Raw genomic sequence first — 17994 nt, 5'->3', positions numbered from 1 at the left:
TAAAAAAATGAATAGCTGAAATGTCAATACATATTCAACCCCTTTGTTACGGCAAACCTAAATACATTCAGGAGTAAACATTTGCTTAACAAGTCACTTAAATTGCATGGACTCATTCTGTGTGCAATAATAGTGTTTAACGTGATTTTTTTTATGAATATCTCAGTACCCCACACATACAAATAATTGCATTTCGCTACATCTGCATTAACATCTGCTAACCATGTGTATGTGACCAATAACATTTGATTTTTTTGTAAGGTCCCTCAGTCAAGCAGTGAATTACAAACACAGATTCAACCACAAAGACCAGGGAGGTTTTTCAATGCAGACATTGAGTAAAATAAAATAAAAATCAGACATTGAGCATGGTGAAGTTATTAACTACACTTTGGATGGTATATCAATACACCCAGTCACTAGAAATACAGGCATCCTTCCTAACTCAGTTGCCAGAGAAGAAGGAAACTGTTCAGATTTCACCATGAGGCCAATGGTGACTTTAAAACAGTTAAGAGTTTAATGGCTGTGATAGGAGAACCTGAGGATGGATCAACAACATTGTAGTTACACCAAAATACTAACCTAATTGACAGTGCAAAGAAGGAAGCCTGTACAGAATTGTAAAAAATCCAAAACATGCATCCTGTTTGCAACTAGGTACTAAAGTAATAATGCAAAAAATGTGTCAAAGCAACTAACTTTTTGTCCTGAATACAAAGCGTTGTGTTTGGGGCAAATCCAATACATTACAGTGTCGTTCTCCATATGTTCAAGCATAGTGGTGGCTGCAATATGTTATGGGTATGCTTTTAATCCTTAAGGACTGGGGAGTTTTTTGGGTAAAAATAAATTGAATGGAACTAAGGACAGGGAAAAGTTCAGCCCCATGGCCATGGGGTAAGTTGAGCCAATGATTGAGCCAATGGCAAGTTGAGCAAATGTAAGTGTTTTCTTCCCAGGCCTATTGCAAGGCATTATCGCTGGGATATGAGGAAACAAAAGGGCAATGGCGTATGTTAAAAGTGTTAAAAAAACGAAGTGTTTGTTAGATGTTAAGCCTGTGTTAAAAGATGCTTAAAATGATTAATTAAAATACAAAAAAGCGATTGTGTTGAATTGTGTTTGGGAAATAAAGATAGACATGCTTTTAAAAAAGGTAGTGTTAATATTTAATTCAGTACAGAAGTTTGTAGGCAGGCAGCTTAACTTACCTTGTCCCACGATTTAACATACTCCATACCCGGGGGTAAGTTGTGCCAAGATGCCACCTTTTTGGACAGGCTCCGTTTCAAAACTGTAATGTTAACATGAATTCTGATTATTTCCAGGGATACACACCATCCTCAAATATACTGATTGTACAAAACATTAAGAGCAGCTTCCTAATATTGAGTTACACATGGAAAACTGTTGAGTGTGAAAAACCCAGCAGCGTTGCAATTCTTGACACACTCAAACTGGTGCGCATGGCACCTACTACCATACCCTGTTCAAAGGCACTTAAGTCTGTCTTGCCCATTCACCCTCTGAATGGCATACAATCCATGTCTCAATTGTCTCAAGGCTTAAAAATCCTTATTTAACCTGTCTCCTCCCCATCATCTCCACTGATTGAAGTGGATTTAACCTCATTATCGGATCATAGCTTTCATAGCTTTTGCAAAGAGTCAACAAGATACTTTCCAGGCACAAACTCAAAACACAAGTGTGCAGAACCAGGAGAACTCAACTTTGGTCTTCACCTCTGCTAAGGAAGAGTTCTGCTTCAACTTCCTCTGATTTGCTCTGAGAAACTATTTTGAGGGTCTTATAAAGTTCTTTGCTTTGGTCGTGATAATGCTATTGGTCATGGTTTGACTATGTATTGTAAACCTTTTGATTAATAAAATGTATACACGGTGTCGCCCTCTCCTCCCGCCTGCTGTGTACCCGAGAAAACCGTGCCCAACAGGGACAAAGGACACTGTCTACCGGTCACCCCCACATCCTAGTTAGCGACACATTTCCTCCCGCCTGCTGTGTACCGGAGAAAACCCTGCCTGAACATGTGGGGGTGAATGACAGCTACTACTAGCTACTCAGGTACATAGTGGTGGCAGGTAGCCTGGTGGTTAGAGCATTGGGCCAGTAACCGAAAGGTTGCTGGATCGAATCCCCGAGCTGACAACAAAATCTGTCGTTCTGCCCCTGAACAAGGCTGTTCCCCATTAGGCTGTCATTGTAAATAAGAGTTTTTTCTTAACTGACTTGCCTAGTTAAATAAAGGTAAAATGTAATAATAATAATAATTTAAAAACATAGCAGGTGGGAGCGACACTGCTTGCTAGTGTTAGGTTGCGTCAATTCGAATCTGGTATTAGAACAAAAACAGTCAGCACAGAGCAACTTCTGTTTCTTTGTATTTTAATTAATGCAATGATTTATAAATGGTAAGTATGATGTTTGTATATACGGGCTCACTGTGACACCACGCAGGGCAAAACAGAGAACTAACTGTTCAAACACAAAGTTCTTCTTTAATACTCGGACAGAGATAGTTCCCGCTCGGAGCGGGCCTGTCAGAGTAGAGGCTGAGTGTGGTTTAGACTTACTCAGCCTATCGTAGGCGCACAGGCTGGTCCCAGCCTCCTGGCGCATCACTATTGCCAAGCATAGTTGTCTTCTAGCTTATCTTCGTGTGTGTACCCGAGAGTCATACACCCAAGGACAGTGTCTGTTTTTATGCTACAGTTAGGACAGTTTCTGCTTTTGTGCTACAGCTATCTTCCATTCTACCAGTCCCTCACGTACACATGTCCTTGAGTGGTTCCACAACCAGGCAGTGTGTGTGTGTGTGTCACGAGTCTACTCAGCCTACACCCTAGCTGCCCAGCAACCCTCCAGTTAGTCACGTCTATTCTATGTTAATGCAATACAAACCTGTTATGTTTAACATTAATGTATTCATATGCTATGCAACACATCTAGTTTAATGAAATATAACCCAACACTAGTTAGCACACTAGTTGCCCCATCTGCAGTGTACCGGAGTCCTCCTTAGGACTAGCTGGTTAAGCTAGCACAGTGTCCTTCGCTCCTGCCCTGCCAAATGCCTTAACAGATCTGCGGGGAAACAGTGCCCGCAATTCCAATAGAAGTATAAAAGAGTGCTTCCACATGCAGGAATGTCCCGAATTGCAGGCCCGAGTTGCACCCATATAGTTTCTAAGCATGAGCTTAGCTAGCCAACTTTGCCTACAAGCAATTTTTAGCCTATCTTCATATTATACTGTCTTTGATCTGGTCGTGGCCAGACTGTATCGGTCAGTGCTTTCCGGACTCCTTGGGACTCAAAAGAACAGACAATGACTTTTCTGTTTCACCATTCACGCCACCCTGTCTGCGTTGCACTAAATGATGAGCATCACAAACACCACTAATCTAGGAAACAGCACTTTCACATTTACCGCTAACCCAGTAATCACTCCTTTCAATGGTGCCCTTTTCTTGAGAGCAAAACAAGACATCTCTTGTTCCAATTCGTTTGGCGCGAAGCACCTACTCCCCCTGACCAGCAGAAGCACAAACAATCATCACAAGACCACTTCGGGTTACCTTCAGCGATTCCACAGCACCCAACTCCGTTTTCACCCACCCTGAAACCACAAATGGATCAGCCAAAAGGCAGTAGCCCACCTTCAAAAATGTCACTCCTACTGTCACAGACTCATCTTTATCCTGACCATCGATGCAAACCTCATGCTCCAAGGATTAACACAGAAGCCACCCCCGATAATTCGCCCTCATTCACTTCCATTTCTCCTCTAGATCTCGATCCAGCGTACGACTCACTCTGCTTACACTTTCTAACATTCTTCTTTGACATACCATCTTCCTCCCACTCTCTCTTTGACCTCCTCTGCCTCTTTTTCCCTCCATTCCTCTTCTGTATTCCAAGTATATATCTCCTTATGATAATATTGCACTTCTAACATATCTCATTCTTACCCTCTCAAGGGATGCCATTTTCATCCTCAATCATTTTTTTCTGGCTAAGACCCTTTCGATCCATGTTTACTGTTACAAGCTCCCAATCAGCTCCTCCTCCTTCTTTAAATTTATATTGGCAGATCGTATCCAACTGAACGGTGCATACACCGCCACCTACTGTACTGGAGTGTGAGGCCGGTCTCCCTATAGATGGGTTAGCTGAAAACGTCACGAGCATGCTTCAATGGGTCAGAAGTCCGTTGTTGTTGTGATTTCTGGATGGCCAGATAGCTACCAACAATGACAAGAAACTGCCATGTGGGTAATCGTAAATTACTCCTTTCATCTTGTTCTTGACACAATGTATTGTTTTGAGGTGTTTTGGCTGATGTATTTGTTGTCAATAAACATTGGAGACAAAATATAGTTTACATGTTGTCAACTAAGCCAACAGTCTGTTTTACCCTATAGTTGCGCACGTGTCTTTTTTTTGCCTAACAACTATTAATCTATTTCTCTTATCTAGCCATGCGTTTTTGCCAATGGCGTAACACCCCCCCACGTAGCTCTCAAACTCTAGGCGGCCTTCTCCCTACAGTTTTCAGCCACTATCTTCGCCCACGACAACCTCATGTGAACTTCAATCCCAACGCTGTGTTTTAAAGTTTAGAAACCTCAATAAATCATTGCTTGTGATACGGCTTTCGAAATATATGGCACTTATCTTTAATCAGCGAAAAATTATACTTACTGTAGCAGTTTTGCATAGATCCATACTGCTATGGGTACTTCCATCCGACAAAGCTGCACTTCCGCTACACTTACAAACAGGTGTTCGGAGCATGCTAAATAGTTAAATAGCACAGGTGGCTGTGTGCATCAATTTAACCATATATATTATTTTAGCTGATATGAAAGATAAGGTCCTCATGCTTCCAAAACCGTACCGCAAGCAACACGTTTTAATGTTTCGATTGAGTGTCAGGGCTCTTAACAAAACTTCCCCGCTACGCCACTTGTTTTCGCCTACTGTTCTAGAATGTGAAATCATTACACTTTGTGACACAAAGGGAAGGGAAAAAGGATAGGGAAGAAAAATTGCCCTACCAACAGGACACCCATTAAAACCTCACCACTATTCCACTACTTGGCCCTATTTGATTCTACACCAGGCCGGCTGCCTGGGAGGACAGGACACTATCATTCAACACACCTTGTAACTCTTCTGCAGTAAAATCTTGTACAGCTAAATACTTCTCTGTGGCGGCCACCACTATATCTATTTTCTGTGATTTCCTTTCCATTTCTGTGTTACAGTTGATAACCATGGCTATGAACACTAAGAAGCCAACCTTACTGAAATACATGTTCATTTTTATCACTCTCTATTGCCTCTGTCTACTCACAGGGAGCCTCTTAGGATCCCTCGCCCTGGATCAGTTCCAATGCCACGTGCCATTCCAAAAATGGCTACGGTGACTACTGCTAGCTAGCTAGAAGAAAAGGGCAGTTTTCTGGGAAAACTAGCAGTATTTCAATCTTCTCGACGGAGCAGTGTGGATAAAGGTACAATTTGGAGTACAGTGGCATATCCCATCCCTGCATTGAGGTATGTTTTCCGACCAATATCTCGCGCTGGCTCCACAGTGTCTTAATGTAACCATGATTGTGTTCAGACCCCAGTGCAGCTCACTTTAAACAAGCGTAACGGTGGGGTCGGTATCTTATTGCAAATAGCTAGCTAGTTGGTAGCTTTTAGTCCCATCCCCCAAAAAGGGCGCAACAAATTAGCTTGGCCTGTAAGCTAGCTACAGAAGAGTTGGTTACAGCACATACAGTATGGGACCAGGCTAAAGTTGGCTAGCTAGAAACAATTTCTCCACTGCTTTCTTTCTTAGTTGGGCACCTGTGTGCAGATTGCAGCTCTGTGCTGGGGTAAGAATGTCGGAATAGAGCGATGATGCGAGTGAATCGGAGCAGTTTGGTGTCAGCCTCTCCCTGTGGCTAGGGGACATTAACACTTTAGTACGACCTGAGGAATTGGATGTACCACTCCACCACCACACTGCCTGCTACATTGGCCAGTATGATGTAGCATCAGTGTATTAAAAAGTGAGTACCTCATCAATGTTGAATTTGGTGTGAGAGATGTTTCTCACAACATTCATTGATAGTAATGTGATACTATGTCTTTTTAGAGGGGAGGTGAACGTGGATAGAAAGAACATTGGTGGCTGGACTCCGCTGATGTATGCTTCATAGATTGCTAATCTCTTGCTGGAAACTGAAGGGCAATGCCACCACTGGCAAAGGCCTGACACCCCTTATGCTGGCAGCGAGCTGTGGGAATGAAAATCCTGCATACTTCCTAATGCAGGTCAGATTTACTTCTCTGAATCAAATATTGTTTTAATTTGTAACACAAATTAACCTCAAGTTTAGGTTGAACGTTAGTGTAATGGGTGGTGGTGTTGTACATTATGGAAAGATTTCTCCCAAAAACAAGGTGCTGAGTTGGAGCTGAAGACTCAAGGCTGGACAGCCCTGCTCCACTGCATCAGCAGATGGTTAAGTTCCTGCTGGCCCATAATGCCAATGTAAAGTGAGTATCTTCAGTTAATGAATACAACCACAACAATCTATGTCCAACTACTCAATCATGAGGTGTGTAATGACACGTTTCTCACCTGCAGAGAGCCAGGGTCTGGCTTCACTACCTCATGAAGCTGGTTGAGAGAATGCCAAGATTAGCTACTCTGTTTAACACTTTTTTGCTTACTACATGATTCCATGTGTGTTATATTATTATACAATGTAGAAAATAGTAAAAAAAGAAACCCTGGAATGAGTAGGTGTGTCCAACCTTTTTACTGGTACTGTAGGACAGGTGTGCGCCTTTCCAAATCATGTCCAAACAATTGAATTGACTCCAATCAAGTTCTTGAAGCATCTCAAAGATGATCAATGGAAACAGGATGCACCGGAGCTCAATTTCAAGTCTCATAGCAAAGGAACTGAATACTTATATAAAGGTATTTTTTTACATTTCTAAAAACCTGTTTTTTCGCTTTGTCATTATGAGGTATTGTGTGTAGATTGAGGGAGGAAAAAAATATTTTAGAATTAAGCTGTAACTTAACAAAATGTGGAAAAAGGGAAGGGGTCTGTCTGAATGCACATGCTGTGATCAGTGACGCAGCCAAACAAATTAAAGATCACTTATGTTTCTAACTAACCTGATCTTTGACAGGAAGAGAAATGTAAATTCATTTTTGATATCCCCTAAAATCAGTTGTGGTCTTTAAAATAAAATATCTTAATGTATTCTGTTTCATGTTAGGAAGTGTCATCCTTCTGAATGTAATGTCTGGAACAGAAAATCCCAAAAGAGGAAAACAATGTCCGTAACCTCCAGTGTTAATCTTTCACTACGCCTATGTTACTTGTCTCTTCTGGAATGTTTTTCTGGGATATTTCTCTCTGAACCACACAAACTTCCCATTTTATTGTTATTGATGTTTACATCTTTCTTTAAGCATGACCACAGTGAATTTAGTGTTCTGTGTGGGTGTGTAATCATAAGCTCAATAAATCCACGTTTTGCATCGTGTCAGTGAACCTATTCAATGATCAAATCTAATGCACATTTTAACTTTCCAGGCTATTATTCATCCCTAACAAAAAGTAATTTCTCAACATTTTAGTATGAAAGTTACACAAGTCTTATTAATGAATAAGATGTAAACACAATTTAACCTGTCTAATATAGTGTAACTTATTCCTTTTAAAATATTAGTTCCATAATAATTGTTATGGCAATGTGTCCCATTCAAAAGGTCACTGACAGCGGTAATACGAGTTCACATGGTTAATGGTACAGAGACAGCGGAGCTTCGGTCTAAAATGTTTTATTGCCATAGAAAACTCTGTGCTGAACATGGAGGTCTGCCCAGCTGTGTGTGTGAGAGACAAGGCCAGCTGAGCAATACATTGAAGAAATTAAAAATAAAATAAAGGCCATTTCAGCATATGCATATATATACACACACACAAATGATTGTTTTCACTTAACTTCAAGTTTCTGTCATTGTCAAGGTGAGCACTGAGTAGGGCAGGGGCCCATCAAACTTTTAACAGTGCTCCATACGGTACATACATGTCCTCCTCTCAGACTGGTTCTGTGGATTGGACTCCAGTCTTACCCACCTGTCTTCTAATAGTAGCCATCTTGCTACCATGGCCAGACCCTTGTGGACCCCAGTCTCAGGAGACGCCAGCCTGGAGTGTGAGACCCAGGCCAGGGTGAGCCAGGCACTGAGGTGTGGTGCTCCCTCACACAGAGAGCAAGCTGGGCAGGGGTGGAGCGGAGGGTCAGGTGTACTCACACAGGTGACCGCAGCCGGCCGGGCAGTGGGAACTGCTCTTTAGCCAGTTCTTCACGTGCTCCAAGTGCCCGCCGTGACTGCAGCCCTGGCACCACACGAACAGCCCCTTCACCACGTGATGGCACACGGCACAAACGCTGGCACACTGGTGGCATCTGGAGAATGGGCAAAGATGTCGAGTGGTAAGACATATTGGTCTAACTTCCAAATGTTCTCTTGACTTTGAGCTCTATATTGTTTCTAATAGGTTATTAACCCTTCCCTTTACTGTGTCAGGTGGGTCAAAGTTATACGTTATGGTTTTAAGTTATACCTGTCACAGATCCAGCCCTTGTTGCTCATGGGCCGTTTGCAGTTGCTGCAGTTGACATGCAGAGTGGTGGATGTCTGGTTCAGACAGGTGATGGTGCTGCACGTGCTCAACTTGATGACCTCGTTGGACACGTTCCACAGCTCGAAACGCTGCAGCAAGTCAATGTAGGACATGTACCAGTGCTCCTGAAATAGGGTCACCTCTATTATTAGAACATGCCGAAATGAACAACATATTTGCCAGCTTGGAGAATATTCAGATTACCAAGACTAATCTCCATCATAACTTTTTCTATCAAGCAATCAACCATGTTAAATCGTTCAAATAGAATTCTCAAGAGCATCCCAATAAATTTTATGCAACGCATAATCATAGAATCTGGATTCTACTTCAGGAACCGACCATAGATTTTAACATTATTATAGTGTTATAGAACACTATATCCCTAGCTCTGACCTGAGTGAGGTCGTCAATCTCCTTGCGGATGCGGTCTCCCAGGACGATGAGCACTGAGACAGCCATCTGCACGTCGCCCTGCTCGGCATAATGGCTCAGCATCTCCCTGACCACAGGGCAGAAGAAGTGGGCAGGAAGGTGGGGGCTGAACAGTGGCTGGGAGATTGAGATCAGGGAGAAGGACTCGATGGGCGTCAAGCACATGACCTCTGCCTCATTTCCGCTGGCATGCGGCGAGTCGGCCTTGTCCTGCTGCAGGTGCTCCGGCGCCAACGGGTTGTCCATGATCTCGTGGCGCAGTGGGAAGGCCTCCTGGGGGAGCGTGTACTCCTGCTCTTCTGCTGAAAACACCAGAGAGAAGAACATGCTCAGAAAGTACTTGGGGTAGATCATAGACCAGCCCTCAATCATGGCTGTAGCTTACATTTTTTATGACAATAGACATGTAAGGTTAGTGGTGGCTAGTGGCTACATCCAAGTTGTCAATGTTCAATGTATAGGACCTATATAGGGGTCAGAGACTCACCGGCCTGGTTGTCGTGCTCCATAGAGTAAAGGTCATCGTCGTCCAGCTCAGCATCACCAAACATGTACTCCGCCTGGCCCTCACTTCCCTCTGTCTCTTCATTCTCTGCAGTGGGACAAATATCTATTTTTTACTCATCTAGCATAGTAAGTCACATGTTACTAAATGTAGTTCACAAGAACCACCTACACTGAGTGTACAAAACATTAGGTACACCTCTTTCCATGATAGACTGACCAGGTGAATCGAGGTGAAAGCTATTGACGTCACTTGTTAAATCCACTTCAATCAGTGTCGAAGGGTAGGAGGCAGGTTTTTTAAGCCTTGAGACAATTGAGACATGGATTGTGTATGTGTGCCATTCAGAGAGTGAATGGGCAAGACAAAATATTTAAGTGCCTTTGAACGGGGTATGGTAGGAGGTGCTAGGGGCGCCGGTTTGTGTGTGTCAAGAACTGCAACACTGCTGGGTTTCACGCTCAACAGTTTCCTGTGTGTATAAAAAAATGGTCCACCACCCAAAGGACATCCAGGCAACTTGACACAACTGTGAAAAGCATTGGAGTCAACATGGGCCAGCATTCTTGTGGAACACTTTCAACACCTTGAAGAGTCCATGCCCTGACAAATTGAGGCTGTTCTGAGGGAAAAGAGGGGTGCAACTCAATATTAGGCAGGTGTTCCTAATGTTTTGTACACTGTGTTTATGTTTATGCATTTCTTCAGTGAAGTGGGAGCAGCTTGAGTTTAGAGCTCACTCTCACCATCGTTGTTGATTAGGGAGTTCCCAAGCTCTAGGTGAATGTTGTCCTGTCTGCTCTCTCCTTTACTGCGGTCCAGCCTGCTCTCCGTCCCCATGCCCATCTCCTTCATACTGAAACTAGGGCAGACAAAAAAAAGGATTAAAGATTTTACTTTTAAGTCTTTAGTTTGTTTGTCCACACAATTGTACAGCCTATGCGTTTATGTGAAGCATGTGGGAAGTACCTGTTCATTAAAGGAAGGGTGCCCAGTTTGCCAATGTGATTTGGACCCGGCGTTGAGAGGTTTGCTGGGTCTGAGAACATGATCCGAAGCATCGTCCATGTAGTGGAAACCTTCAAGTGGGGGGGAATATGAAAGAGGTTTGCTATTGATCATCAAAACTCGACTTAGTTCCTCAAAAATGTTGAATAGGATATACACCACCGTTCAAAAGTTTGGGGTCACTTAGAAATGTCCTTGTTTTTGAAAGAAAAGCTAATTTTGTCCTTTAAAATAACATCAAATTGATCAGAAACACAATGTAGACATTGTTAATGTTGTAAATAACTATTGTAGCACGTTGTGTTAGCCTTTTAAAATTATAAACTTGGATTAGCTAACACAACGTGCCATTGGAACACAGGAGTGATGGTTGCTGATAATGGGCCTCTGTACACCCATGTAGATAGTCCTTTACAACATTAACAATGTCTACACTGTATTTCTGATCTATTTGATGATATTTTAAACTGACAATTTATTTTGCTTTTCTTTCAAAAACAAGGACATTTCTAAGTGACCTAAACTTTTGAATGGTAGTGTATATATTATTCCCCCCAATGAATGCAGCTCATCTCTTAAGGGCAGTCTGACTGACCTGAGGTCTGTTGAGCTCCTTGGCCATCTTGGCATTGTGGTCACACAACTCGGCAAAGGGTTTGCCGCTGAGGAGGTAGAGGCGTGCCGTCTTGACAAACCAGTCCATGCGCCTGCACTCCAAAGACGACTCAAACACACTGAGGGCGCTGGACACGTGGGCAAACTGCTCTGTCAGGTCGGGCTTTTTGAAGAAGAAGATGGGGTAGCGGCGGTCACCACCCGGGTACGGCTTCCTGTTGGCGTCGCCACTGATGAGGCTCTCCTTGGCAGCGAAGGCCAGGTCGCCAAACAGGCCGAAGCACAGTCCCTCAGGGTTGGCCTGGTCCACGGGCCGGCTGGCATCCTTGAACATGTGCTGGTAGAGCGTGCTGTCCTTGGAACCTGACAATAGGAAGTAGGGGTCGTGCTGGTGGCGCCACACAATACCTGTGGTCACGTCCTTGTGCTCCTCGAAGGTGGCAAAGGGGATGAAGGGCCTCCGGATGTCCCACACATAGATGTTGTGGTCCACCATCATGGAGCAGGTGGCCAGGTGCCACTTCCTCTCAGGACGCCACTTGACCCGGGCCACCGAGGCGATAGTCTGGACGCAATAGATCTCCTTGGCCCGGTTGGTGGTCATGTCCCACACCTTCACCATCTTGTCCCGGCCACCAGTGGCCAGCCAGCCCCTGCAGACAGAGACCAATACATTAGCAATGCACAATCATTTAAGTGTATTAACAGCCACACTGTAAGCAAGAATGATTACTGTATCTAAAGCAAATTCACTTTAGATTAATGGTCAACTAATGCAAACATCAATGTTTTTTCAACATGTATTGACATGTCTTTCACTAAATTTTCTCTAAAAAGTCTCTCCCTACCTGTCATCGGGGTGCCAGTCACAGCAAAACACAGGTCCGGTGTGGGCTGTGAACATCCTCTCATACCGGTCTGGCCTCCGTATGTCCCACAGCTGAACATTACCGTTCTCAAAGGAAGCAGCGAAAGTAAAGTAATCCTTCATGCTAAACTGAACATCTCTTACACTCTCTGACTGACCTGAGAGAAATAAAATAGAAAAAAAAAAAAAAAGTCCTCAGGCCAGGTTCATTCCCATGTCAAAACGTGCGGTTTAAGATACTGTCTGAAAAATGTCATTTAAGACAGTAGTAACAAATAAGATGCTGTTTGTTTTGTAGCCCAGCGGCATTCCTGGACATAAGCAGGTAGGTATTTTGAAGGTGTTACTCCTGTGTTAAACCTCAGAGTGCAAAGAGTCCCCACACACATACCTGAGAAGGTGCTGACAGACTCTTTCTTGCGCAGGTCGAAGCACTTCATGTAGCCGTCCTGGGAGCCACTAAGCAGCATGTAAACTTCGGTGGGGTGGAAGCACACCTTATTGACTGTGCGCTTGTGCTCGGTGAACAGCTGGTCCTGCTTGTTGCGCGACGGTTTGCCCAGGTTCCAGGTGACTACTGCCCCGTTGGTGGCAGCCGTGGCCAGCAGGTTCTCCTCCATCTGGTGCCACATGACGTCGGCGCAGCTGAAGTTGAGCGAGGGCTTGCGGCCCACGCGCAGGTTGAGCTTCTCCACAAACTGCTCCTCCTCCAGGCCGTAGATCTTGAAGATATTGCGGCCGGCCACCACCACCTGCGTGGCATCGCGGCACACACTGATGGCGTTGGCGGGCGCGTCCAGGTGGCAGAACATGGTGCGCCCGCTGATGGCGCTGCTGCCTAGGGCCGTAGTGACCCGAGACATCTTCTCCATGGCCTGGTTGGGGACATAGAAGGGTGGTTTGGTTCAGGGAAGGTGCTAGACTCAAAGCAGCAGAGGTACACAACAAGCAAACAAAAATTGATCATGCACATTCCAAATAACTGTTTTTCAATGGCAAAGTCAGAACAGCATTCAACAACCACCACATTTCTAATACATGGACAAAGCCATTCTAGCTTATTGGGAAATTTTAAAAGAATGCCCCTAGTTCCACCAGAAGATGGCACTACACCTATGAGGTGAGCTCAGTTTGGTACTTGAGCCGTGCTGCTGGCAGTGGTCTGTCACATATTTATATGACCCTCTAATCCCTCTCTAATTAATTCCAATGGACTTACTTCAAATAGCAGCGGTGGTCTTCTCTGCCTCTAAAGAAACACAGAGGCCTCCTCATACAGTCCTGTCAGAAGTTACCTGAGAAAAGGGACATTATCATCACTTTGTATTGGTCACATACACATTTAGCAGATGTTATTGCGGGTGTAGCAAAATGCTTGTGTTCCTAGCTCAAACAGTGTAGTAATATCTAACAATATACACAAATGTAAAAAGTACAAAAATTGAATTAATAAATCATCCACTTCAACAATTATCCACACTTATGTTCATGTTGTAGAGCTGAGAAAGGTAACCCACCAGCCAGCCAGCCACGACCTGATAGAACCAAGGCCTAACCAGTCTCTACTAAGACAATGTTCCTTCCTGTTCAGGTGCTGATGTCCAAGCTGGAGCAAAAAGCCTGACTGTCATAGCAACTCTTCAAGATCAAAGTTCTCTCAAGAGTAGCTACACTGATACATCAAATATTGCAACCAGATTGAACATTCACATTAAGCTTACCTACAACCCAATAGTCTTCTATAAAATGGCTTAAGAGAATATTCACCTCCATTTTCCAGAGGTGAATAGCAGACTGCTTAATGCTCCCAGCTCTCCAGAGTCCTGTGTGATTATAACAGAGGGGCCCTGGTTGAGGTTGGACCACAGCAAAGAATGACACACTAAGGTGCTGAAAGAGGAGGGAGAGCCTTGTTATGGTTTATGCAGCTTTACTCCATACTAAAGCAAATGATCCTGGACAGTCTGTGGAAACACACACTATACTTTGTCATGTGGGTCCCTAAGCCTAGAGTAATTGTTGATGATGACATTAGCATGACCACAGTCCATGACCTATGGTCAGGTCTGGTATAGGGGTGAGCATGAGTTTAACAACATAAACATGGCCTGTTAACCTTGTGATAATTCCAGTTCTACCTAAATCAAGATGCATAAACCCGAGATATACATAAATTGCTTAAAACAATGTAGCCACTAAACTATGCAATGTTTAGGGACGTTGATTGTCATTTGAAGTATTCATATAAATAGAGCTAAGCTAGTTAGCATCTGGCTAGGGTGGCTGTCATGCACATTTTGGTGTTTATGTTCTCAGAATTACCTTACACCAAACACAACATGACTGAGACACACAGCCAATGAGTGCACATCAATATCGAACATTTGTCTTCTAATTTGCAGGTAGAAATCACCTGGGAGCCAAATTCAAAGCTAGGTCGCTGGCTTGTTAAAGTAGCTAGTTGCAACATCACAGTCAGATGACCAATGTTGCTAAATCTTTCACTAACAGGTTCAGAACATTAGCGTGACGAGATATTTACTGTTATTTCTCTACATAAATGTTCTCAGTACACAATAATTGGCCCTAATTTTGTAGGACTTACCTTGCTTCTAAACAACAACAAATAATTCACGGCACTGGAGAACCGGAAGTTATAAGTGTCATTCACATGAATTTAACAAAAACAAGCATTACAAAACGGAAGTACATGCTCTAAAAGGAATTCACTCATCATCACGTTTTCATTTTCTTCTTCTTCGATATCATGGCGGTCCACAAACAATCGTTTAAGTGCATGCCGCCACATACTGTGCTGGAATGTACGACCAATCAATAAATTAGCCATGGCTCTGTGAGTGAGCAAGATTGAGCTAGCATAATGGTGAACACTTGAACCGGATTTTACCTTCTCTATCAAACATATTTAAATTTTTTGTATTTTATAATGTTTTTCTCTATAATTTAGGATAGTAGGGTGGAAATGTATGAGTGGGACATACAGACGAACAACATGAAACATGACAAATAGATACAACTGAGTGTTTATATTGATTGAGCTTCGCACAATTGTTTTCCCACCAAAGAAATTATGACACTTCCTGAATATGGTATCATTGTAGGAAGTGGTTGTTTTCTTCAATGGAGAATTACAACAAACTAACAGGGTGGAAAGTGGTATCAGGGACAAACAGAAAATCTTAAATAAAATAAAATAAATACAATAATCATGAAAAAAAGATTATTGATGAAAGATACTTTAACTATCACTATTAAATAATGAAGAAACATTTGAAACATTTTATTATTTTAAGGCTTATACCGAAGTCTACATGCTGCTCCCTAATCTTACAACATTTGCACACACTGTATATAGACTTTTCTATTGTGTTATTGAATGTATGTTTGTTTATCCCATGTGTAACTCTGCTGTTTGTGTCGCACTGCTTTGCTCTATCTTGGTCAGGTCGCAGTTGTAAATGAGAACTTGTTCTCAACTGGCCTACCTGGTTAAATAAAGGTGAAATTAAAATAAAATAAATAAATAACACCTGGGGACATGGCAAAAACATCTACATCCACTGACAAAAAGTGTTTAAAATGCATAAAATTCCCTTTCAGGATCCATATTTGGTGTTTTAAAGACTTTTGGAATCCACATTTTACACTAAATAAGAACTGATATTTCCTGGGGACAGAAAAGGCACCTCTTACTAGGAATGACCCAGCACTGACATTAGGTCCACTTAGTACAGGACCAGCCGTGGAAGCTCCATCATTCCACACTGTAGTTCCACCAATCTGTCTTACAGGCTCAACATACGATACAGCATGACTAATTATATATCCCTGAGCCTCTCTAGCCTCTTTTTGCACCTGGCATCCACCAAATGATGCACAATGTTCCCCCACACAATTACAACACTTAACCTTCACTTTGCTCCCACATTCACTGTAATCATGTTCCCTCCACACTTGGCACATCTTTTCTTTCCTTTACATTGAACAGCTACATGTCCCATTCTTGGGCATTTAAAACACCGCAATACAGATGGGAAAAATTCTCTGACATTGAAACTAAGGAATCCTCTCTGTACTTTTCCAGGCATAAGCTTCTCAAACCTCAGCAGCACTGATAGGCTTTCACTTCTTTGACCTTCTTTCCTACTGATCAACCTTTCGGTCTCAATCACTCTTCCCCCTTCACATTTTCTTTATTATCATCTACGGACATAGATATTGGGACCCCAGTGATGACTCCCCTCAGTCTAGCATAAGCACCAGGAACATGGCTTTTAATTTCTTCCCATTAAGCTTTTCCATTTTCAGAATCTTCTCTTACTGAGCCTGGCTACCACAACATATGAACAATTGACCATTTCCAATGAACCAAACTAATTTGACTTCCCCTACCTATTTCTCTATGGCAATAGTTAGTTAGATAGGGTGTAAATGAGGCCATGTGGTCTCATCAAACACTATCCCCACTTTCCACCCTAACATATCAATACTCTTGCTTCCTACCTTGGCCGTCTTTATGCTTTCCTTACTAGATGCTCCACTGCTTACTGTATCACAATCTCTCTTCTTCCTATGTCTTTCCACTACTGACCATTACGGTCCTTGACCCTCATCCTCCCACTCCATACTATGCAAACTGACACCAATATTGGTCGCATTCCAGCACAGCTGTTGCTTCACCAACTTTTTATCCATTTCCTCCATTTCGCCCGCACTACTCGCCACCATTTCCAAATCTCTCCTCCATACATAAGACAGATGGTTACTTAAAGAAAGTAGGGTGGGCGGGCATATAACGCGAAAGTAGGGTGGTTGGGCGAATGATGCGAATGCAACATATCATACTAAATGGAGTGTCTCGGATTTACATACAGAATAATACGAAATGCTCTGAGACCAGGTTGCAGCCACACATGGTAAGTGTTTGTCTAACGTTTATTATTCTGGCATCATGACTGTCTTTGAAGTTGCAGCTGAGTACATTTTTCGTGTTCTTTCATACAGTTTCAGTTCATGGGCATCCATTGAATATGCTATTTTTGGCCAAAATTAATATCAATACAGAGAGTACTGAACTGAGAATGAGGCTTGTCAACACTGGTTTCTGTTCTCCAATGCATGAAGGTTTAGACAGCGGCAGTCCTCGCAGTGTGTGTCAGGGGAAAAAAGCACCCCCTCAGGAGTTTTGGGTAATAACAACATTCCCTTGTGTGTGCTGTCTCCCCAGGTCTGAGGTAGTTTCAGCCCACCATTAACCCTGTACAGCAATGAATGGAGCACTATTTGCCATGCTTTTTGATTGATGTAAGTTAACATGGGATATTGAGTCTGAGACTTGTCTCCAGCCAAGTATCAAGAGCTGCATGCAGCCATCGCTGTGTGTCCTTACAAATATCACCCAACCAGAGCTGGTGAAACGGATGGAGTGGATTCTCACTGTAAGTACTGTAGTGCAGATAGATGCAGAGCCTTATTGACTCAATAGTAAGTGGTGCATGGCATTTTTTCGATGTTTCTGAAATTCAAGGTAATAATGTGAAATGAAAACATCTCATACTAAGATAAATAAAGCTGTGCTTTACTTACTTTGCATGAGCAGAGGAATCTCTTTAAACTCCCTGCTCCCTGACTGGTTGTGAAATGTCTTGGCACTTTATCCCTGCAGAGGGGGAAGTTCCGCCCGTGGCTGCAGCAGCTGGTGGCCACTAACAGTGAGGAGATATGGAGAACTGCTCCAGAAAGGCCTTCAGTTTCCTCCCTGACATACAGGCAGCTATCACAGAACTCAGCTCTCTCAAAGCCCTGGGCCCAG

At 43.1% G+C, this 17994-nt stretch overlaps 1 protein-coding gene and 1 long non-coding RNA gene across 6 annotated transcripts; one reads left to right on the top strand and one right to left on the bottom strand.

The window, feature by feature from the left end:
* The first annotated feature begins 5227 nt into the window (after positions 1-5227).
* LOC115200923 (uncharacterized) lies at positions 5228-6781 on the top strand. 3 transcript variants are annotated; one of them, XR_003879630.1, is made up of 4 exons: positions 5228-5581; positions 5871-6084; positions 6171-6349; positions 6479-6755. It is a non-coding gene; the product is annotated as an uncharacterized LOC115200923 (long non-coding RNA). The 3 variants fall into 3 exon arrangements; XR_003879631.1 differs by lacking the exon at positions 5228-5581 and having other exon boundaries at positions 5730-6084; positions 6479-6574; positions 6666-6781; XR_003879629.1 differs by lacking the exon at positions 5228-5581 and having other exon boundaries at positions 5730-6084.
* A 1083-nt stretch (positions 6782-7864) lies between these two features.
* LOC115200920 (GATOR complex protein WDR24) lies at positions 7865-14860 on the bottom strand. Of its 3 annotated transcripts, none has more exons than XM_029764039.1 (12): positions 14767-14860; positions 13929-14051; positions 13381-13456; positions 12553-13036; positions 12142-12319; positions 11274-11946; positions 10640-10749; positions 10417-10532; positions 9653-9775; positions 9127-9467; positions 8671-8855; positions 7865-8512 (listed from the first exon to the last, which is right to left on the bottom strand). In XM_029764039.1, the coding sequence occupies exons 4-12, from the start codon at positions 13031-13033 to the stop codon at positions 8344-8346; spliced, it is 2376 nt and encodes a 791-aa protein (XP_029619899.1). In that variant the 5' UTR covers positions 13034-13036; positions 13381-13456; positions 13929-14051; positions 14767-14860; the 3' UTR covers positions 7865-8343. The 3 variants fall into 3 exon arrangements, with proteins under 3 accessions (XP_029619899.1, XP_029619900.1, XP_029619901.1); XM_029764040.1 differs by having other exon boundaries at positions 9127-9464; XM_029764041.1 differs by having other exon boundaries at positions 9653-9757.
* Positions 14861-17994: the final 3134 nt, after the last annotated feature.

Source organism: Salmo trutta, chromosome 10 (assembly GCF_901001165.1).
Source record: "Salmo trutta chromosome 10, fSalTru1.1, whole genome shotgun sequence".
Taxonomy (NCBI): Eukaryota; Metazoa; Chordata; class Actinopteri; order Salmoniformes; family Salmonidae; genus Salmo; species Salmo trutta.
The sequence above is the reverse complement of the archived record's forward strand: the minus strand, read 5'-3'. Positions and strand labels throughout refer to the sequence as shown.